The 24,110-nt window shown below is 42.5% G+C and overlaps 2 protein-coding genes across 5 annotated transcripts in view; both read left to right on the top strand.

Moving 5' to 3' along the window:
* The window catches only part of prkd3 (protein kinase D3), a 35,057-nt gene extending 26,928 nt beyond the window's left edge, over nucleotides 1-8,129 (top strand). For 3 of the 4 annotated variants that reach the window (XM_084012781.1, XM_084012782.1, XM_084012780.1), the window contains 9 exons: nucleotides 1,082-1,358; nucleotides 2,912-2,964; nucleotides 3,361-3,433; nucleotides 3,550-3,656; nucleotides 3,804-3,965; nucleotides 4,887-4,985; nucleotides 5,107-5,374; nucleotides 5,819-5,904; nucleotides 6,660-8,129. In XM_084012781.1, the coding sequence (XP_083868907.1) occupies nucleotides 1,082-1,358; nucleotides 2,912-2,964; nucleotides 3,361-3,433; nucleotides 3,550-3,656; nucleotides 3,804-3,965; nucleotides 4,887-4,985; nucleotides 5,107-5,374; nucleotides 5,819-5,904; nucleotides 6,660-6,833 (1,299 nt within the window). In that variant the 3' untranslated portion in view covers nucleotides 6,834-8,129. The remainder of the gene's footprint in view (nucleotides 1-1,081; nucleotides 1,359-2,911; nucleotides 2,965-3,360; nucleotides 3,434-3,549; nucleotides 3,657-3,803; nucleotides 3,966-4,886; nucleotides 4,986-5,106; nucleotides 5,375-5,818; nucleotides 5,905-6,659) is intronic. The other variant, XM_084012783.1, reaches the window with a different exon arrangement.
* Nucleotides 8,130-18,060: 9,931 nt separating this feature from the next.
* On the top strand, nucleotides 18,061-20,678 carry foxa2 (forkhead box A2). The gene is made up of 2 exons (XM_084012817.1): nucleotides 18,061-18,371; nucleotides 19,069-20,678. Exons 1-2 carry the CDS (start codon nucleotides 18,300-18,302, stop codon nucleotides 20,242-20,244), a joined length of 1,248 nt encoding a protein of 415 aa, XP_083868943.1. The 5' UTR covers nucleotides 18,061-18,299; the 3' UTR covers nucleotides 20,245-20,678.
* Nucleotides 20,679-24,110: the final 3,432 nt, after the last annotated feature.

Raw genomic sequence — 24,110 nt, 5'->3', positions numbered from 1 at the left:
TGTCAGAAAAATAAGTACAGCTACCTTAAAATTACAGTTAACAAGTATTTGTTACTTACAGTACACTTCCCCCCTCCCTGCACACTACCGTGTAGAGGAACGGTAGTTGCCGTGTCTTTCGTCTCAGTGGCGAGCGTTAGCGCCAGCAGCTCGTGCTCAGATGGGCCTCTGGCTGGCCCTGCCTTGTAATCAGGGAACCAGAGCACTTCAGCCACCACAGGGCCCGCTCACATGACCCGGCCCCGCTAACCACCAGCACTTCATCTGATACTCTGTGGTGAGCCACGCGAAGGGGACAGCGTGTGCCTCTGTGAGCCCCCATTGGCTGGAAGAACTGTGTTTTTAAATATTTGACCCTCCCTCCTCTTTTTGATTTGACAGTGAGATTGAAGGGGAAGGGGGGAGTTTTAAAGCATGCTCAACTATCCTTTCTGTATGTGCTCAGAAGAGAGGGAAGAGTAAAGGAGAAAGTTAGAGCTGGGACTATATAATCAACACTGTGTGATTACACCCAACCAGCGTGGAGACTTTTGGAGTGTGTGAGTGTTACTACCTGTATTATTGTTTCCGTCATGTTATTGTTTAGGTGTTGCATTACATCATTTTGATTTTTTCTACTGTCATAAGATTATTTGATGTTTTTATTTTTGTTTTGAAGGACACAATCATCTAGTAGATGTAGATCAAATTGTTTTTATGATGATACATTATTTGTACCAGTATTTAATTATCCAATGAGGTATTTCTGTATATTTTTCTTGCATGTTTTCTCCTGTTTCTTACCTCACTTCAAAGGTAATATAACAAATATAGTTATATATAATCATGCAGTCGTTTGATAGTTATGTAATGTGGCTGGGTATCAGGCGTTGGACTGTCTTGTTTTGTTGTGAAGTGTTGTTGTTTCTTATGCCAATACATTGTTAATGCCTCAAGTGTATAGGTTGACAGAAAAACGGAATGAAGCTCTCACTTGATGAAAATGTTCTGGCTCTTATTTATTTGAAAAATAAAGAGTATAAAATGTGTTTTGCTTGTCTTTTTTACTAGTTGTAATCCCTGTCCTTCTCCCCTCCCGCAGGAAATCCCTCTGTCCGAGATCCTCCAGGTGGAACAGTCTAGAGACTACAGTAATCTGGCCCAGGGCAGCAACCCACACTGCTTTGAGATCATCACAGCCACCATGGTCTACTATGTAGGGGAGAACAACTGCAGTCACTACCACAGCCCTGCTCTGGCTGCGTCAGGGGTCGGCATGGATGTGGCTCAGGGCTGGGAGAAGGCCATCAGACAGGCCCTGATGCCCGTCACCCCTCAGCCCAGTGTGGCCAGTGCTGCTGGCCAGGGCAAAGATCATAGTAAGTAGAAGTTTCTTTTTTGGGGGAAGAAATTAGTAAACACAACTTGAAATAAAAGCATATAGACTTTTCTCTTTAAAAGGTGACATTTTTAGGAATTCAAACATCCAATCATGTTTAAGATTAGGCTCTGCCAAACAGTGATTGATGGTGCATGGAATTCAAGTGAAAAAACATGATTGTTTTAAATGATGTTTCATTGAACATAACATTGACAATTAATATAGTCCTTAATTGGATGGGTAAGAGCCACACCTAATTTGGTGGCTTGCAAAACTCATCTAAATTATCCCATTATGACAGATATACAGTATAGTGTAGTTTGTAATAAACGGCAGTGAGGAATGTTGTCAGTGTGTGACTGTGTGCGCCTGCTATATGTTGTGTGTTATGTGTAGTGGAGGCTTCTAAAATGACGAAACAGATGTTGCTCAAACTGAATACTTTACTGCGATAAAACAGTCGCAGTACGCAGAAAACACCTAACAGCGGACTTCATTAACTTCTGCACCCGACATCTTAGTCATAACCTAACATCTTCTACCGACAAAACGGGAATACTACTTAATGCACTTCAAAATAAAACACTTCCTGTCAAACATCCTTCAAATAATGCTCAAGAATTATCCTAAGCCGGTAAAATGCATTTCTGTATCACTGTAAATAATAATCAGAACTTCTATGAAACTAAGCAACATTTATCTGTTACTTTTAGAAAACAATTCACAACAGTATCATACAAGAGATTCCTCTAGCAGTGATGACTTAATAATAATATTGCAGGGTTTTTTCCTGACTCAACACAAAACTAGTAATGAAAAGTTATGGTTGGTTATGTGTGTTGAAATTATTTAGGTTTCTCAAATAGAAAGAAGGGCCCTCTTTTGACCACCTTGGCTAAAGTGGATAAAAAACCCTCAGATAGTTAGGCAGCTTTAGATAGGCAGGAAAACCCCTGTTTGTGTCTATAGGCTGAAAAGGAAGTGCGACTGTGAAGCAAGGCAGAGCTACAGTGATAAATGAACTGACATGACTGAGCACAAAACAACCCCCCCTCCAGACCCCCTCACATTAGTCAAGGTTTATTATATATTAGGTCAAAGGAGCTTAATTGGTTCTTAACAACAAGACAGGATGTTGATATCTGATGTACAAATATTTGATGTCATTATGTTTTTTTGCCGGTAGCATTACCCAAATGATCACAGCATCATGCTTTCTACTTGCTTATCTCTTATATCTGCTTTTGTATTGGTTAGTATGCAGAATTAGCCCCTGTGGCCATTTAAATTCCCAGTTATGAAATGCATTGCATGCTTGCACCATTCAGTCACACATAGCTTACCAGATCAATTTTATAGTCAATTTATTGTGTAATAAAATGCTTCATTATGTGGGGCTGTGACTTATTGCTTGCAGCTGCGATAAGCTTGAAAGTTACGAGTGTTTGAGCAATGCGTCTCTGAGTACAATTAAAGATTCATGCTTATGTTTTGGTAGAGTGGCATTTTTTAGTTGTTGAATGTGGAAACATCATGTGTTTTCTTCTCCAGAAGAGCTGTCCATCAGCATATCTGTGTCCAACTGCCAGATCCAGGAGAATGTGGTGAGTGGGGCTCCTTTTCTCTTAGAGAAACTGTTGCACAATTTCCCTGCATAGCCTGACATGCATGCATTCATGTGCTATTAAAGTATCTGTTGTGGTAAAAATCAGAAATTGTATCCTACTGTTTCTTCATCGATCCATCAAGTGGAGGCTTCTATGCTGCACAAATGGGGAAGCTGGCCCTTATTTTTGGGCAAGGGATTTCCGTCTCAGTTCCATTTCTGCATTTGGTCAAAGTTAAATATTTGGCAATACCAAGAAACACCCCCCCCCCCCCCCCCACCCACCCACCCACCCACACACACACACACACACACACACCCCGGGCTTTTGATGATGTAACCTTTTCTGATTGCAAATATAAGAATAGTAACAATGCAAATGATCTCTGTGTAGGACATTGCCTCTGTGTATCAAATATTCTCTGATGAGGTGCTGGGATCTGGCCAGTTTGGCATCGTGTATGGAGGTATGTTTTCGCTTTTGTTATGGTACAGCTTCCATTTTATATAATATATGCTGTGAATTGTTTTACAATTTTATACTATATAAAGTTATTCATTTTACTGTCCCGTAATGTCTTAGGCAAGCACAGAAAGAGTGGCAGAGATGTGGCCATCAAGGTTATTGACAAGATGAGATTTCCTACCAAGCAGGAGAGCCAGCTAAGGAATGAGGTGGCCATATTACAGGTAATGACAAGAATCCTTCAATGATATCACATAATGAAATCAAAGTATGAGAGGCCTTGTCTGAAGCTTTTCCATATACACTACATTCAGAATGTCTTTCCAATGCTGTACCCTCGTAGACTCGATGTCTTTTGTGCTTTTCTTCAGAATCTGCATCACCCAGGTATCGTCAACTTGGAGTGTATGTTTGAGACGCTGGAGCGGGTGTTCGTTGTCATGGAGAAGCTGCACGGCGACATGCTGGAGATGATTCTGTCCAGTGAGAAGAGCAAACTGCCTGAACGAATCACCAAGTTCCTAGTCACACAGGTCCGTGTCGCAGAAACACACTTGTCATTGCTTTGCTCCTCCTCCTCTTTCTTTCTTTTTTTCCCTGAAGGCATCCAGATTAAGATTCCAGTACTCACACGCTGACTTTAACTGGAATGCTCTGTCGCCTGATGTTATTGAACTGATAATCAATTAGACCTACACCGATTCATTGCACCATACTTTCCACTCTTCATACTTTAGTTCTTGCTAGCATTTCTTATTGTGTTTAATTCTCTATCAAAGCTTTCGTTCCCTCTCTCCCTGTCCTCCTTTCTGTTTTTTGGGGTACGTCTACTGTAGCTCCAGGGCTTGTTTATTCTTGTGGTGAGCTGATTGGGGGGGAATTGTTTACGGGACTGGTCTGCATGGCATCACAGCCTCCTACATGGCCGTGGATTATAGCCTGCAGTGTGCTCGTGGCTTTGTGGCCTGATTAGAAGAGCAGCAGGCCCCTGGGCCTCTGTGGATCCCGGGTCCCAAACAGGAGCGGGGCCATTAACGACAGCCCCATTAGCTGCGGCGGGCCTGGCTCTGATGTGGCCGGGAGGACTTCTGTCAAAGTCAGGGTTGGGATAGAGGAGCCAGGCGCACTGTGGTTTTGGTACAGGGCCATAGTCAGACATGCGTGCCGCGCTCGCTTACGCCAGGCCTTGTGAATATAGATGGGATGATGAGATGAGATCATATGTCTTAATGTGAAGGTAGTGGCCAGGATGAAAGTATTTAAGGGCATTTCTATGCATATGTTCCTGTAATTTTTTTCCAAATGAGCGTCATATATTGCATTGCCTAGACTATACAAACATGACCCTGTTTATACCAGGCATTAAAACATTTAGATGCTGGAGTTTATATTGTTATCATCTGGATGTTCTTTTTTAGCTAAATCTGTGTGTTTTCAACTTTTGCTTGCAACAGATCCTGGTGGCCTTAAGACATCTGCACTTCAAAAACATTGTTCACTGTGACTTGAAGCCTGAGAATGTACTTCTGGCCTCCGCAGAGCCTTTTCCACAGGTAAAAGACAAGAAGACATGTATATGTGTGTCAAGTCAGATTGTATGGGTATGAAATTAGAAAACGTTTCACTTTTAATAATGTGTGGATGCATTGATCATACTTTCCTGTGTTCTCCCAGGTAAAGCTGTGTGACTTTGGCTTTGCTCGCATCATCGGGGAGAAGTCATTCCGGCGGTCGGTGGTTGGCACTCCGGCCTACCTGGCTCCAGAGGTGCTGCGCAGTAAAGGCTACAACCGCTCCTTAGACATGTGGTCAGTGGGAGTCATCGTGTACGTCAGCTTGAGCGGGACGTTCCCTTTTAATGAGGACGAGGACATTAATGACCAGATCCAGAATGCTGCTTTCATGTACCCACCGACGCCCTGGAAGGACATCTCTGCAGAGGGTAAGATGCAGTCAAACTTTGTTTGTTTCCTTACCTGTCCAGCCTGAATTCACCAATACTTGACCTAGACTGGCAGTTTGCTAGTATGTCCTTCACTTTGATCCGGTTGGACCTGCAGTTGTGTGTCAGAGTGATACTCAAGACATGTAGCCTCAGAGCTGATCTCCCCACCTACACGTCTAGGTCGTCTGACTTTTCTTTGTCTGCGGTTTGAGATGAGTCACTCTCAAAGCTCCCCAGCTGCCCAAACTGCAGCTCCCCCACATACATTGTGAAATTCATGACTAGGTGAACCAACTGATGAAAGTGTTGATGCTAATGTTGAGGAAGCCAACTACGGTGTCGACCTTTCTTTGAATGTCACTTCCTTAAGTAGGCTGTCGGTATGAGATGATATATCTTTTCACTTTATTGATGCAGTCTGCACATCAATTTCCTTCACAGCCACAGATCTGATCAACAATCTTCTCCAAGTCAAGATGAGGAAGAGGTACAGCGTGGACAAGTGTCTCAGTCATCCTTGGTTACAGGTGAATATTGGCTTATTTTCTTTGACCCTTGACCCAGATCACTCTCCTTCTCCTCAGAGGCCTAACTCAGTCAAATATGAACACACAGACATGTTAGATTAAGCATGACTCACACTTTCTGAAGGTATTGCCTCATAATCATCACGTCTGGATGTTTTCTTCAGTCCAGTGATATTACATCACTACAGCGCAAACAGGAACTGCTATTTCGTCAAATTTACAGGCATAACAAGGCAAACTTATAAAAAATCACATTATACTTCCTCCTTTCCAACCAAGAAGGGTTAAAAGAGGAGATGGCACAGCGTCATATCATTGGTATACAACACATGCACAGTCAAATCTGGTCTGCACTCACTTGCTGGCACACGACTGTAGAACATGAGGCTTCAGCAGGGAGGGTGTCGTGAAAATTACAATTCTGCAATTATTGAAAAGATCAGAAATAAAAGAGACTAAACAAACGCTTTCTATTTGAAAAATTATTTCAGATAAATTGCCCTAGAACTTAAATTGTACAACTCATTGACTCAACTAATGACATGTTCGAGTTGCCTGATTTGAAAATAGCAAACAGACAAGTAGTACAAGACATAGTGACTCTGCTAAAAGCCTGCAAATAAATGGAGTGAAAACCGAGCTTATAAAACCCCCAAAAGGTTCAAAGGAATAGAATCACTTTATATCAGGAACCCCTCCTCTCGAAGGAACACAACATACTGGATTATTACAAAGCGACTGTCTCTTTCCCTTAGGACTATCAAACATGGCTGGACCTCAGGGAGTTTGAGACGCGGCGAGGAGAGCGCTACATCACCCACGAGAGTGACGACGCGCGCTGGGAGGAGTACGCGGACGAGCACAGCCTCATTTACCCCAAACACTTCATCATGGCTCCTAACCTGGATGACATGGAAGAGGACCCCTAGTGGCACACGGGGACTTACTACACCACATGTATTAAAGGACAAGAGGTTGCAGAGTCTTTGGGAGCGGCGGATTTCCCCTCCAGAACTGTTTGTTGTGGAAACACAGAGAAGCCGATCAGGTGGAGAATCACTCTCCAGGGGCTTTAAAGTGGGAAACCCCCAACAGAATTTGTAGCCTCATGCACTGCTACAAGCAGTTTGCAGGTGGAGGTGCGTGCCGTAGAAACGCATTGAGAAACTGCCAGAAGAGAAGAGCGTTCCTCTTCTTTTTGCACGAATATCAAAACAATCCATGGATTTACTCGATTATGGTTCATTTTTAAGAACAATCACAGACCAAAACAAAGTGAACTTAGTAGTTTAGTTATTGTACACACAATTCTGGATAACGTTGAGTAATAATATGACTCTGTTCTTTATGTGAGAGAAGAGATCGGTGAGAGAGAGCTAACCCCAGGAGTAAAGGGCACTTTTCACAAGGGATTTACAGTCTGAGGATTTAAAACGGATGAGTTTTGTTCTCATTTCCCAACTGTTTGTGAGACTGTCCTTTGGCATGAAACTGGAACTATCACATGTCTGTATGTTTTTTTATGTATTTCATAAATGTGGTAGATTTTTGCACTATATTACCATTGAACACAGCAATTGGATAGAAACTCTATTCGCTGCTACAGAGAGCAAATGGTTTTCGAGTGTCCAGTCAAGGTGCAAAGTTTTAACCAGAGATAATCAATCATTTGTTTCAATGATTCCAAACCTTTTTGAAATTTACATGAATTTCTTAAATCACTGAATTGTTAGAAAATGCAATAATGGAGCCATTTCCCCCCTGTTCAACATGAGCTTAAAACGACAAGGACTCCGTGTCAAAGCATCGTGTTTCTGTGTGTCTTTTTCTGTACTTTTGCAGTATTCTTGAATGTGACTTTTTAAGCACTCCAAACCTGGAATCTGTTTTTAAACGGTATCTGAAGTCTTACATCGCCAGAGGCGGCAAATCGAGGTTTTACATAGAACAAAATATCATTGTCATTTTCCTTGTTTATGGTGTTGTCTGGACTATTTCATCAGCTTATGTGTCTAGATGGTGGACACGGTAGATATTTTACAATTTGGTTCACATGGGAGTTTGTTGTACTACAGTTTTGTAGTGTCCTCTGTTGGTGTGTTTTGGGAGTATGTTCATGTTCCCTGTTGTCCTCTTCCTGTCCTCTTTGTTGCCGCTGGATTGGCAGGTGTCAGTGTTTTGTATATTTCAGTACATACTAATGGAATAAAAACCCAAATTCTCAACTGAGATCGAAAAAAGTTTTCTTCAAGCTCTGAATGTCTTACATTCACACCCAATGCAAAAGCAGCCCTGGCTTACAGTTTGTGTATGTTGCATCACGATGTGTGAGCGAGCGTGCGTGTGCACGTGTGTGTGTGTGTGTGTGTGGTGGTTTCATATGTCAGATCCCATTCTCAGCAGCTGGATGTGATTGTTGCACCACACCGAGCAGCTTTGCCGGGCCAGTTGCTCACCACACGGGAGTAATGACATAGTTAAAGAGGGTGGCGGTGAAGTGGGGGTTTGTGAAAGACTTTGAAATGGCTATCATGGAATCCCTTCCAGTATCAAACGTGTGCTCAGCTCTGGACACATGAATAAAACGTGTTATTCCAGGACTGTACTTCAGAATGGGTCTATTGTTTGAAGACACCGTTCTCTGTAAACCACAGCGACTAGACAGCTGTCAATAATTTACCAAAATCTTTGAAGTGTGCTCCCCTTAATTCCTCCACCAGTCCTCACTGCATTTACTGCAGATACTGGCTGACCACTGTTAGCAATCATGGCTAGCATTGTTCCAATGCTATCATCTAATAGCCACTGATGAGAGGTTGAAGATACTTGTATCTAAATGATACTCGATAATGCTCTCCTGCATCTTTTATTCTGAATGTGTTCAAGATGTGGATCCTCCTTGCAGGCCAGATGACCCCATTAACCTCTGTGGGGAGACATTTATAGACAGAGCACGCACGAATACAACAGCACTGTTTGAGTTCACTGAGTTGCTCCTCAACCATTAAACAGTCAACAAAGAAAGCCCATGCTACCCCTCTCTAACTTAACACATATTTTGCAGTAGCTTGTGTTTTAAATTTAAGGATTCGTGGTGGAAAGAGGTGAAGTTACAGTGATTTAGAAGAAAGGAGTTTAGAGCAAAACTGCAGGAGGAAATAAAGAGCAATGTCTCCCTCCTCTGGCTGAACTGGAGTGTAAAAGTGTTCAGAAATCCATGCCTTGCTTAAAACATTGATTTAAAAACGTTATGCTATATATATACACTCATTGTGTCCACTTTATTAGGTACCTGTACAGGACTGGAAGAAAAGTATGTAGTCCAGTACAGTGCCACCTCTAACTAACACTGACTCACTTTAGTGAGGAAGCTGTTTTTAAAGCTCCTTCATTTGTATTTTTGACCTTCGTTTTGCAGAAAGATGCATGTGCAGAGTAGACACTAGAAGGCTGTTTTCACATTCACCCGCTCAGTGAGGGAGGAAAAGTTTCTCTGCGCTTACTTTCAAGCTCTCATTTAAGACTTGCATGATTTTGTGACGTCACAACTCATTTGAAAGCTAATCGTGGTCTAGTGTGTAACTGTGATGTGGGAACTCGAAGCCTCCAGTACACAAACTCAGAATGTTGACATTTTAGTCGAGTATGAGGCATTTTGGGTCGAATAGTTAAAAGTTAAAGTTAAAGTTTTAACACGAGAAATATGTGCCTATTAATCAATTTGGAATGTTTCAACAAGGAGAAGTAGTAAAATTATTTATGTAGTAGAGTGAAATCATGTTAAGAATTTTAATAAGGTACGATTGTTTGTGGCAAGGCCATATATATTAATGTAATATATACAGGCATGTAATGACAAAGAAAATGTTTGACACTGCAATAGGTGAAATGTATAGTTATAATGATGTTATGAGTGTACATAATCAGAAAGGAAGCAAATGACTGATATAGGGTTCTATGTTTGTTGTACAATATCACTGTCGTGCTCTTTATCCACTGAAAATGCAGTTCTCTTTGCTGCCAGAAGGTGTCACTCTCTGGAGATAAATCCAGTGCAATTGTAATAGAATAGTTGCAGTCTTTGTGGGAAATTTCTGAAACTGTGTGTGTGTGTTTGTGTCTATCTGTCTATCTGTGTGTGGTGAATAATTGTATTTTCCTACGATAGATAAAGATGATTTTTTTTTTTTTACGTATAGAGTGCACTGTTGTCTACAACATTTTAGAAATGACCTGTGCAAATCGCTTTTCACAAGAGTGTTTCGCACATTACTAGTGGATCAGACAAAGAAATCTCCTTTAGAGCGAACCATGGTTGGTCCTGATAGAATTTGCATGACTCAGGACAGCGCTGTCAGATGAAATAACCCGTGTTGAAGGATCAGAGACAGCAATATGTCCTTGCTGTCCTGATCCTGGGGTCTGTGTGTATTTGTCGAGCAGCTTTGCCTGGTAGCTTCTCGGCAGGTCTCTCGTCACCTCAAGGGGAGGTCTGTGGTGTGTTACGCATCCTCGTCCCCCCCACCTCCTCCCTATGTTCCTCCATTCCTCTGTTTCTCCTCTCTACTTCATGCTGAGTATCCATGGGCTCCAGACCAAACACGCAAACAAACAGAACAACAGAAAAACCCATCACCCAGACAAGGTTGGTCTGTGCTTGGAGGGGGGTGGGAGAGAGGGAGATGGAGAAAGATCTTGTTTGCTTTCTGGGCCAGCTCCATTTCACTGTGATGGCAGAGAGGGCCTCCCAGGACACGGCTACCCACACTTCTGTTTGACTTCCTGGGGGGATCAAGGTGGTCCTCTGCACTGATACATCATCTTTTGACCCAATACACAGCTGGCTGCAGCCGCGGGCCTGTGGCCTTTACCTAAGCTGGCCCTGTGCTCTTTAGCTGTGAGGAGCTTGTTGTGTGACATTCAGCTGGTGGCCTTAAATCCTCACAATGCTGTTGCTCAGTCATGACCAGTAAACATAGTGCGTCATTTGATGACTTAAAAGTGTCTTCCCACAGTGTGTATACAGCACGCGATGACATTACATTGACAGTGATAGTGACTGGAATAAAGAAAGAGATTGTATAACTGCTCAGCTGTTTCTTAAGGTACAGTGAGTGTCCAATACTAAAGTAAGAATATAATTTATAACTTGTATTTTGTAAACTTTGCTCTCACATTATCAGTCCGATGCCCTCTGTCTGTAACTGACTATAACCCACAGTTCTTTTGCTCCCTGTGTCCTTGATGAAGGGCACAAGTCACAAGAAACACTGTATCTCCAATCTCTAATACAATCTCACAGCAGGCCATGTATTTTCCCTATCTTTTTCTTTCCACATTAAGGCTTGGGACACAAATGAATGCAACCACAGAGGGCATTCACACCTAAGCTTATGCGTATTGGAGACAAAAGGTGTCAAAATCAGCTTCCGGTCCTTCCAGCTTATTAACTAACGGCTGAATCATGTAACGTCTGTGTGTCCAGTTGCAGGAAATTTCAGGGTATGCTGATGAAAAGACAGTGAAGGTAATTATTCCTGATATGAGATGTCCCGCAATCAGAGTTTTAGACCGTGTATTGCAACAACTAAAAAAGGTCAAAGCTATGTGTGTGGTGGCTGGCATAGTGACATCAAGATGTCCTTTTGTTGTAAAAGCTGTGGAGAGAGGAAACGAATGCTGGAAATGGTTTCCTAGTCTGGGAAAATGCAGATGAGCTATATAGGTATGTTTGATTTGCTGACTCCAGCTGTGCCTGGAGAATTCCCCTGACCTATCCTATGGACCCGGTTGCTGTGTGAGGCCATATGTAACCCCCCTCCGCCCCCTGACCCCCCCACGGAAAGGCAGGCCATTGAACTCTCAGGCAAGTGGCAATATTTGCTCACCTGAAATACACACATCTTGCCAATTGGGGTCGGGGTGGGGCTCGGCGACTGGGGAAGGACCCCTTGATGCAGCTGTGGCCCGGAGAAAGACCAGACCAGGAAGTTTTGTGGCTGAAGGAGGGTGGGGGCTCTCTTAGCGGGGGGCTGTTTAGCAGTGGCGGCCCTATTGTGTCTTAAAGGAGGCAGGGGCCGTATTTGTTCGAAGCTGCAGGAGGTTGATGAGGTGCTAATCTGTTGAGTGGCTGTGTCATTGGGCCCCTATTCCCAATAGCCTGTTAGCTGTCAGAGCCTGTAAAAAAGGCACAATTTACGGGCCCCGGGCCAGGACTCAGCCATCGGTGTCCACGGGTAAGCAAACACAGATTGAACACTCATGTTGTTGCTCTGGTAAGGCAGGTTTTACCACCAGGCTCCTGGGGTGACACGTAGGCAGCCTCTTTTCAGCCCTCTTCATGAGCTGTCGGCCCCCTCGTTGCTCCTCTGTAAACACTACAAATTAGCCATCTGCATATGGATGGGCCCTCAGTCCATACAGGAAGGAGACAACTGGCTGGAAGAAGGGAGAAGATACAGGCTAATGCCGACCAGATATACATTCCCCACTATCGGCTTTTAATTTACCCTCATGCATACGAAACACACACAGCCCATTCGGGAAGAGGGATTTCTTTTAGATATGCCAGTTCCCTGCTCAGGAGAGGGTGAGGTTTTTGTTGTACGGTGCTTTGAAGCATGAGGATAATGAAAGCGCGGGGCTGGCCAGCCGTCTGAAATGGGTTCGGGTCAGCAGTCAGAGGTAATCCCAAACTTGAATTTCCCCATCAGCTTGGAATACAGATAAGACGGCAGCAGATATGACCCTCACTCACTGACTGGCTGATGGAAAAAGGAAATGGACCAAAAGCCTCTCTCAGATGTAGAGCTGAGATGGGAATGTGTGTGTTTTCTCAAGAGGTCTGTCAGAGACGGTTGCAGCAGTTGTGGTGATCAAAGGGAGATCTGTATCATCTGGATCGTACCCCTTGTTTCATAATGTCAGTTAAATAGGAGATCAATTAATTGAACTATCATGCAAGGATGCTAATTGGTCGTGCCTTGAGTCTGTTAGGATTAGAAAGACCATTACTGATACACAACTTTTTAATCATCAGGCCAGGTTTGCCCTCTTGTTCACGCTGGCGGGGATGTGACAGCATGACGGCCGAGTGTGAACGGCAATAGCTCATCATGGATTATGGCGCGGGCTTGATTGTAGTGATACTAGACACAGAGCTTCCCATGGGAGCCTGGCACTTTAATTAACATAGCACTACTGCTCCCCCCCCCGGTTTTAATTGCCTACAGTCTGTGATTAAATGTGTATTGACTCTGCAGTTGGTCCACTAATGAATAACAATGTGCTGATTTGGTGATATTAAATCTTTTGGCTCTAATACACATCCCATCCACGTTGTTTGGAAAGTTCAAAAAGGAGCCATCCGAGCACATGTCAGAGTGGGGAGAATTTAGCATTTTAAATGTATCACACAATCCATTTTGTGTTCATTCAATATATAATATATTTTTTATCTGGTAGACATACTATTAATAACACAATTTTACCTTGAAATGTTCTTTATCATGCTCAATTTGAACTCTTTAACTGAACTTTTTAATAAGGTGACCTTTATAAAAGGCTTATAGGTTAAGTTTGCATAATAAAGCATTACAGATCACCCTAAGGCATTAAAAGAACACATTTTAGGTTGCCAGCTTATGAAAAAGTGTTTATCCTTTCTATTAGGTAATTTAGTTATAATAGTTATTTGTTGTGAATCCATTAAAACATGGTCATGGGTTTCTCATTTCAAATAAGACATCATTTCATCATTTGTAGTTATAAATATGAATAAAGAGATTTTGATCTACAAAATCCGCAGCCCTTTTCTAGAATGACATTCTCTAACCAGCCAGAAGTTTTACATCCTTGCAACCCGAAAGTCAGTCTCATTTGTATAACGGATCTACGAAGCCCTCACAAATGTTTTTTTTTTCATTCATAAAGTGATTAACTGTTATATAACCCCCTTATGAAATGTGTTATTCTTAACAATCTTATTAGGGAGTGGAAGCTCCACTACATTGCTACAATCTGAGCTCCTAATTGCACATCCTTTCTTTAGTGGCATCTGATCCGTGCATCTCTCGGGATCCCACCGTTCTCACTCGGCTCCTGTGGTCTAATAGATAAACTGTCACCTTGTTTGATAAATGAAGGGCAGCGGTCAACACAGCATCCTTTACCATGACAAGAGAGAAGTATTGAATCCGAGACGCCCTGGATACAGTCAACATAAAACATATCGAATGGCATTCCTCGCCGCATTCCTCTCAATATCAAAAGGTGCGTATTTGAGGATATACTTAGTGCGTTTACGCCTGTGTTTGTGCCCTGACACACTGGGGGCCAGTGCAATAACTTTGGACTCCCTCCCACACTGCATCTCGTTGCAATGACCACTCTCGGTTTTTATTTAGCCGGTTTGTGTGCCTTCCCAGTCCAGCCGCTTTTCAGATTCATTTCCAGGTAAACACAGTGTGGCCAGCCACAAACCTGCGGCCAACAGGCGTTGTCACAGCTGTGGCAGATAATGGCAAGTCCAAACTCCAGCCCGGCTCTGGAATGTTTACTGTCACCACAGGCAAGTTGGCAGCAAACATTTTTTTTCCAGCACTTTCTAAGAGGAAGACTCTCCCGTTATTAATTTCATTTTGACGAATTACATGCTTGACCCTTTGCCCCTGCGCTGTTTTGTGTGACTTGGTGACCTCAGATGGATACAAAAGGCACAAAAAGTGAATCTTTCAATTTCAGTTGTAAGAAAAAAACCTCACTTTGAAAGCTGAAACTTAAAGTTAACACATTCCTGCCAACAACTCCCGGGTGTTTGAAGGAATGTTTCCAGAGTTCCGCCTTCCTCTCACAGGCCGGGGAACACCCTGTTTCCATCCCCCTGCACCCAAGAACCCCCCCCCCCCAACAGCATCTGTGCCAGACAACTGTAGGCTCTGTGGTGTCATTTTAGGGCCCTGCTCATGCGGGGGTTTATGCTTTCACTTCTTTAACTGACTCATTAAACTTTCACCATTCAGTGTTTGTCCTTGTCATAACCAGTAAAGGAATGACGCCTGAATGTGTGAAATGTAACGCTGATCATCATGGAGGCTAATTGATCAACAAAGAGGCAAACCGGCCTTGAAGAGACATGTAAGGCACGGCCCGGTCTGGGTGATACGTGTTCTCTTCGGAGCTTGTCAACTTTGAAAAAGATGCAGCGTTCTTTTTTTGTTCACTCATCCTCGTGAGAGAAAGTAAATGCAATTCTCATTTCCCGGGTATGCTCAGGGTTGTGAAAGCATGAGCTGGCAACAGAATGATCAACAATAAATGCAACAGCAGCAGCGTTTAGAGTTACAATGCTCCAGATAATCTACTGGGAAAAAAATGTTGCCGGTGGCCAACTTATATTTGACGTTAGTAAAATATGAATCCCATAAGCAGATGTACAGATACAAATGAATGTCTGAATTTGACCAAGTATGCATGATCTGCACCTCATCATTAGCCTATTTTATAATTCCTGTTTTTCTATTACATTTTAAGTCCTTATCTCCTAAAATAGTGTTGCTGTACATTTGACCCCCATTTGCATTTCATTACAGTCCGTTTGTGCCAGAACTGAACCCTCAGTATTTGGTCATTAAACAACAGACCAATACAGTATGTTTGTGATTGTTAAATCTAGGTATGATGCAATGAGTTTGAATTTGTGATACTTCGGTAATTATTTGAAAAGCAACCATAAAGACTCAGTGAATTAAATTACTCTGACTTCAGTCCCAAACCACTGTTGCCTGTTTGCTTTGGTGATGCCTCAATTGCACAACTCATTGGCATGTTGTAATCGCAGACAACGAAAAAAAAAGAGGCATCATCTGTTATATTAACTTCTAATGGTCTACACTTCTGATATCTTTATTTTTAATTTCTGTACGAGCTACATGTGACTCTAGATTTTAGCTAATGTCAAACTAACTCAGAATCAGGTCCTTCTTTTCCCCCCAGCAGAGGTATTACAGGTTGCCCAACTTTCTTGTACTCCATTTAAAAAAGTACAATCATGGTCCTGGAGTGACGCCCCCTTTGCATGTGTGGTATGGGGACATTGTCAGTGTATTAGCACAGACATTACACGAGAAAATAAATAAAGAATACATCCAAAATAGGGTGATAGAACTGCAGCACAAGCATAATTTTTTTTTTGTTTTTTTTGTTTTTGACCAAATCCAGAATGTGACCTTCACCCATGTAAGAGGACTCTGGCAGGTTGATGATTAACTGTGGAATTAGCAACATGTCTCATTCGGGAACATAATGTCATGCAGGTCAAGGACCATTTTAAAATGTTGGGGATTTGGGGTAATTTGGAACAATTTTGAAATAAGTATAAAGTGTTGTCAAGTCATATTGACTGGGTAAGGGACAAAGGTGGGTGGTTTAAGTAAATATCTATCGGGGGAGTTTGGGGTTTTTACACACTTGATTAAAGTTAACCTCATTTTTTTGACATTGGAAAAACACCATGCTTGTGTAACACCAACACACTACTAGCACACGTCATTTTTTGTGCAACAAAAATACGAGTGAAATTATTTTTATTTCAGGTTTTTTTTTTATAATATGAACTTGCATTATTCTTAAATGCACCACAATATATAGACATATTTATATAATGACCTACATGCTCAATCCAGTTACTGCAGAAATATTCTCAGCACCTCGAAATATCTGCACAGAAAATGACAATAGTTATTCGTTAACGGTTTTATTACAGTGTTGTCGTTTTTAATTAATAAGAAAATAAAGTAATAGTCCGGTCATGACTGAGTCATGCCGACAGAGCGCAGATTTGACCATCTCCAGCTCTGAAATCCCCAATCCTCAAACACACAGAGCGTGTTCATCTCATTTCCAAGTTAAGCAGACTCTGTTAGTCCCTCGTCAACACGACAGGTTTACTCGCCTTTACTAATGGCTCTCTATACTGATAGTTATGCTCTTGCGTAAATATGCAGTCAAATAGATGTAGCACTACTGACACGTGGCTGGCACCGGACTGCAGCATCACCTCGATGTTTGTGTCCACAAATACTGTGCAGGAAAGGCCTCGGCAGCACGGGACTCGATGTTCATTCACCTTATTATTAAACGACTTATTATGAAAATGATACCACAAAAGCTACATGTAGGAAATGTTTATTCTGGACTGGCATAATCCAGAATTGTTCAGACTGTAAATTCAGTCTAGCAAAATAAAATGTGGGAGAATGAGTTGGGGGTTTCATTGCTTCCACTTCACCTCTGTTTATTTCAGCTTGAATTATTTCGCATCAATTTAGTGCCCAAAACCTCGATGAAAATCGACGCACATTCCATCGATTCTAAAACGTTTCACTGATTTTAAAGAATGAGGCTTTTTTTTTTTTTTTTTTTACATGTGCCACAAACAAACAACAAAAAAGCCAGTTGGCGCCAATATCCGAGAGAGGGCGCTCTGAAGCTGTGCCTGGCATATTCAGCACTAATTAAAACATTTGGAAACAGTAATTCAGTCATGCAGGTTAGTAGCCTAATGTAGGATAAAATCTCTCCCGCTCGCAAATATTAGTGAAATATTTTAGAAAAAACACGTTGAACGTAGAAACAACTGGTTTGCTTCGGGACATGATCTTTAAACAGCTCGGCCAAAGTGATGAAATGGCTTTTATTGTCACAAAAGGACTTCACGTCACCCGAACCTTCATATTCTATGTACTCTTGCATTTCATGCAGCCCACATCAGCCATAAAATCATAACTCTGCGGGTTAAGACTGGCAAAATGAATAACTAGAAATGCCTTGAACGCAACGCAACAAAAACGCGTCATGATTTAATCTTAATTCAAGTGGAATAAGCAGGTCGGAGGATGCGCGTCATGAAAAGCGCACCAAAAAGAAGAGCGCCAAACATTCCTTTTATTGCTGCTCTTTTTTCTCCTCCCGCCTCAGCCAAAAAAAAAAAGAAAAAGAAAACACAATACAATAAGATTAGTTCATAATGAAGCTTTTCATAAGAAACTGTTCTTTTCAGTGGGCGCAGGTGTACTATTGAGGTGGAGGGGGAGCTTGAGGAGTCTCACGCCTAGGTGCGAGGAGATTATTCAAATAGGGCCCAAGGCGTAGAAGTAGGGATTGGAGGCTTGCCTGGCGCTCAGAGCTATATCACAGCGTTAACAGGCAGCACAGAGCGTCATTTGAACTCCAGTCACTGACAGACGCATTTCACGGCTGGCTCCATAAGACACGCCAGTCCTTGACGAAGGGACACGCCGACGACCCAAATACACCCAGTGGTCCCCAGTCACCTGCTACTAGAGAGACTTTTTTTGGCTTTTCCCCTGCTGGGAGCCGCTTTGTAAAGGTCCTCCATGATGCTTGGAGCAGTTAAAATGGAAGGACACGAACACACCGACTGGAGCACCTACTACGGAGAGCCCGAGGTGGGTACCTTAAATATATATTTTTTTCCCCGTCTAAAGCCAATCCCATTTTATACAACTCAATATTAGCCCTGAGATAATATTAACTTTGTGATCAAATATTGACTTGAGGCGCCTCCAAATCCTCCCCCATCTCCACGCAGCGCGCTACCCTAACAAAGTTGCTTGACATGTAGGGGGGCGAAACTTTTCACTTGGATTATAATTTCGTAAATCTATACGTATCTTTACAAAATCTGATTTTCTTTTTTTGGGGTCATGTTTCTACTCAACAAACACCTGAAGCTGTTTGGTTTTTTTTGTGGGGGGAGTTTGATTTCAATATTTGCGCTCAGTCGCTATTTGTGTGCGAGCGCACTCATATTATGTTGTGTGATATCTACTCATGTGTCACACAACATTCTCATCTTTGAGCTGTATTTTTAGCGGATTATTATATTTTTTAAGCAGCTGAATGTTTTTATTTTAATACTATTTTACGCGGAAGCAAGCGCACTTGTGTTCATTTCAACCGTTTACGAGCCAGTGCGCATTTCATTCCAAACAACCGTTGTCTCATTTATAGTGAATACTATCCCTGTAGCCTATAAAGCCTAAAGAAAAGGGAACCTGTGTGTCTAGTTATTACTTTTAAATTCCTCACTGTGACGCTTGTGCCAGTTGAAACTGACGATTGCCTCTTTCCCCTCACTGACAGTGTTACACCTCCGTTGGCAACATGAACACGGGCCTGGGAATGAACACCATGAATACCTACATGAGCATGTCCGGCATGGGCACCACCGCCAACATGACGGCCAACTCCATGAACATGTCGTACGTCAACACGGGCATGAGTCCCTCCATGACCGGCATGTCGCCGGGCACCGGAGCCATGAACAGCATGGGCGCGGGCATGACGGCTATGAGCGCAGCCCTGAGCCCCAGCATGAGTCCCATGACCGCGCAGCCCGCGTCCATGAACGCCCTGACCTCCTACACCAACATGAACGCCATGAGCCCCATTTACGGACAGTCTAACATCAACAGGTCCAGAGACCCCAAGACCTACCGCAGGAGCTACACGCACGCCAAACCGCCGTATTCCTACATCTCCCTCATCACCATGGCCATCCAGCAGTCTCCCAGCAAGATGCTGACGCTGGCCGAGATCTACCAGTGGATAATGGACCTCTTCCCTTTTTACCGACAGAACCAGCAGCGCTGGCAGAACTCCATCCGCCACTCTTTGTCGTTCAATGACTGTTTCCTCAAGGTGCCCAGGTCGCCGGATAAACCCGGGAAAGGCTCCTTTTGGACCCTCCACCCGGACTCCGGGAACATGTTTGAGAACGGCTGCTACCTGAGGAGGCAGAAGCGCTTCAAGTGCGACAAGAAGACGAACGTGAAGGACGGCGGCCGCAAAGGGGGAGACGGCGGCTCCTCCAACAGCAGCTCGGAGAGCTGCAACGGCAACGAGTCCCCGCACTCCAACTCGTCCGCCGGCGAGCACAAGCGGTCCCTGTCGGACATGAAGACGAGCCAGGCCCTGAGCCCGGAGCACGCCGCCGCCTCCCCGGTGTCGCAGGGGCAGCACCTCATGTCTCAGCATCACTCGGTACTTGCGCACGAAGCGCACCTGAAGCCGGAGCACCACTACTCCTTCAACCACCCCTTCTCCATAAATAACCTCATGTCCTCGGAGCAGCAGCATCACAAAATGGACCTTAAGACTTACGAGCAGGTGATGCATTATTCCGGCTATGGCTCCCCCATGGCCGGGGCTCTTTCCATGGGCTCCATGGCGGGGAAACCCGGTCTGGATCCTTCATCCATACCCGACACAACTTACTACCAAGGCGTCTATTCCAGGCCGATCATGAACTCCTCATAAACTATTTACCCTCTCGGAGCGATGTGGACTTCAGTTTGTACATTTGTAAAAAAAAAAGGAAAAAAAAAGAAGAAGTATAGAGTTTGTGTACAATATGTATTTCAGATATTTTTGACGTTTCCCACCGTTTTAGTTGTCGAGTTTGTTAGTAGCTTAATTATTTTGAGAGAGGATGTTGATAATAATAATGAAAAGTAATGATAATGTGACGAGATCTGTTCAGAAGTCGGCTTCAGGAATGAACCCCAAAGACAAAACAACAACTTGCTGTAAAATAGCCCCCATCTGCATAAATGGATTCCTAAATGAATTTAAATGCCTCGCAGGATTTCTTCAATCATTTGTGTAATTCCTATTTATGGCTTGTATATGTGTATTCTTGTAGTGACAAGAACAGAATCTATATTAAAGTGTTATTGGTTTTGTTTTCTGAATATTATGGTGTTTGACCGTTCTTCTTCTTCTTGTTATTATTATTATTATTATTATTATTATTATTATTATTATTATTATTATTATTATTATTATTATTATTATTATTATTCAACAACAACAGTAGTATAGTGGAAGCAACAAGCGTCTCCACCATCAAATGCAAACAATTGTTTTCCTATTGAGGGTTCACTTGAAATAATGAAATTAAATGAATGTAATAGAATGTAAAAACACAGATATTTATCATTAAAGAAAAATATCACGTACAAGTACATTGTTAAACAAATATTTTAGAGGAAGCTACAGAATGTTTCACTTGGATCCAGTTTTAGCTTTTTATGGCATGCGTAATAACACGAACGGATTCCACATCAGTGCGTAAAATGAGGTTCAATATATAGCCTATATATAAAATGAATTAAAAAAATATTGTTATCCATGTGCTTTTTTCCCCTTGCGCATCTCTTCCGCAGGGATTAATAGCTTTGCTAGACAACATCGAGAACAATGATCTCAATCTGTCATTAAGAAAATGTAAACAAAACAGACATAAGGTTATTAATCCAACACGCAAAGTGAGATAATTACGGGGAAAGAAGTTTAGCCCACACATCAGCGACTTTGTAATATTCTGGCACTGAAGACCCCCTTAAAGAGAAGCACTTCCCAAACAAGGAGGCAGGAAATAAAACACAAAGTCTACTCCAAATATTCCGCAAAAGAAAAAGTGACTTTTCTGCAGACATTTAAATCATGCAGTCAAGGAACCGCCAACACATGAGGACATTTTATCTCCACAAAAACCCAGCAGCTGGGGCAGGGGGAAGTGTGTAGGAAGGGTTACTTAAGTAAATATATATATATATATACAGTGTATGAAATTGAAATTCCCACACATACAGTAAGACAAACCTACAGCTCTGTCACTCAAAACACCACCCCTGCCTGCCAGTCACCCGAGTTGATCCCCATCTTACACGCACACGCACACACACACACACACACACACACACACACACACACACACACACACACACACACACACACACACACACACACACACACACACAGAGAGAGTTTAAGATCAGTGAATAAGATTAAGTGTCATTGTCACATAAAACAGCCTCCCCGCGGAGCAGGAGAATAGTTGCTGGAAAAAGGGGCTGATTTGGGAACAGTGCCGCCTGAATGTGATGCTCTAACTTCTCTCTCCACAATCTGGGGCTCCATTGTCTACTCCCTATTTTTAAAGTAGCCGGACCCTCCCCTCTTGTTAGATAAGATAGGCTAGTCGCCCAAATGAAACGACCCCCCCCCCCCCCCCCCCCCCCCCCCCAGCTGAGCTCAAATCCAAGGCCAGCGCGTCAGGGGGGATTTCTGCTCCCCTTATGACCAAACGACACACCTTTGCCTTCTGTACACGTAGGGCCTAAAAGTGTGCGTTTATTCTCCAGGCCCTCTTTACAGATCGTACTTTAAACAGTGTGATCTGCGAATAAACAAAGCCAGTAAACAATGGAGTGGAGGCTATGCCCACATATAGGAAGAGTACACACACACAAACCAAATTGCACAAGTGTAAACTTTGACTAGGGCGCCGCGGCTCTGTAAATTTACACAGACATTAAATTTCGTTCTATTCATTTTAGACATATAATGCTAAGCTGATTTTTTTTATAGCACACTGATCGATATCTCTGTAAAATAATCATTTTTTTTAACTAGCGGGGCAGTGAAATCTTTGCTTTGTGCTAAAGTCAACAGTGACAGAGTTTGAGCTCAAATAAATGCCGTGATGTCTGGAGCCCTTTGCAGAAGGCAGAAGGCGAGCTTCTACAATGGGCTTCTGTGTGGCTTGCCAACAACAAGCACCGGCTATTTTGCACAGGTATGAAGCGCTTTTACTTTCTATAACGTTGTCTTTTTATGGAAAAGCAACTTATTTCTCTTTTAACAGGGAGGGAGATGTGGTTTTGGTGGCCGATCCAGCATGCATGAGGAGGGAGGGGGGCTGCTGGGCGGTGGTGGTGCTGGTGGTGGCTGATATCCTAAATTCATGAGAAAGGAGACGTATTGGATTTCACGACAGGGTGGCGCAAAGCTGAGGGGATCCGCAGGTCGTGTGATGGAGGCTGATTCAAGTTAACGTGTCTTTGAGATGTGTGATGGAGAGAGATCCTGCTGCACTGCAAAACCAAACCTGTCACTAACAGGTGATTTTAGTCTCCTTATCGATTTAAATGTCACGTTAAATGCGAAAAGAAGAGGACGAGAGAATTCTGTTTTTTTCCGTGCTGGTGATTCCTTAAAACAAAAATCATCTGACAAGATAAAAATATCGCTTCATTCTGGCAAATCCATGTTGATAGGGCACCGGAAGCAGGTGAAAGGTTCATCAGAGTAATATGACACCTAATGGATTTAATGACTTTTTGTGTTAGATATTTTTTTGCAGCGTGCGGCTGGCTGTTATCATTGTTACAGCACCGGTGTAATGAAAGCCAGTACTGCGTCACACTGACATCGCTACCGCTTTTATATTAAACCAGAACCACAAATCGATTTTGTCAGAATATAGCCTACTTTAAAAAAAAAAAAATCAGCAATTCTTAAACAAACAAGCTTGTACTAAATTAAAGTAATAATGATGTGTTTTTTTTCTTCAGAAATCGGAACTCGTTATGTCTCATGTTAAAAGTAACTCTAATTGCGAAGCTCATTCATAACTGTTATTGTTCTTATTCTTTAATCACTCAATTATTTATCAAAATGCATCACATAATAATAAGAATAATAATTGTAATAACAGTAATACTATTCATCATTATTATTACAGTAATAATAATGTTATTATTAATATTATTAATAATATTGTGAATATTATTAATAACAATAGTGATAATAATGTAGGCTAATAATAATAATAATAATAATAATAATAATAATAATAATAACAATAATAATAATAATAGTCCCATAATATTTCTGCTACACAACAATGTCCAAGAGGCCGTATTTGGATATCTTGTTCTCTAAATCTCAAGTAGATGGAAAGCCATCCAAAATGTCCATTAGCCAACATTAAACAATTGTATCCGGACGTGGCTCTCCTCCGATTCTTTGAAGGCGGGATAACAGCAGTCAAGCCCTCTCTGGCACACACCGAGATGGGAATGGCCTTCTGGAGCTTTGCCGGTTCAAAGGTAACCAACCTCAATCTGTACGGGCGGACAAAAGTGCGCCGAGGCCACATCACCGCACCTTCCCCATCTCCTTACTCTGTGTAGGCTTTCATCAGGTGTATCTCTGCAGCTCCTACAGCCGGGCCATTACAGACGAGCACATCTGTTGTTATAGCAACTGAATAAAGAATGGTCCAGCCTGTTGATGCCTTTTTTACTCCGGTAACCTGATTTCTCTTCATTTCTTGT

This window comes from Eutrigla gurnardus, assembly GCF_963514095.1.
Source record: "Eutrigla gurnardus genome assembly, chromosome: 7".
NCBI lineage: Eukaryota > Metazoa > Chordata > Actinopteri > Perciformes > Triglidae > Eutrigla > Eutrigla gurnardus.
Note: the sequence above shows the minus strand (reverse complement) of the source record. Positions and strands in the feature narration are given on the sequence as shown.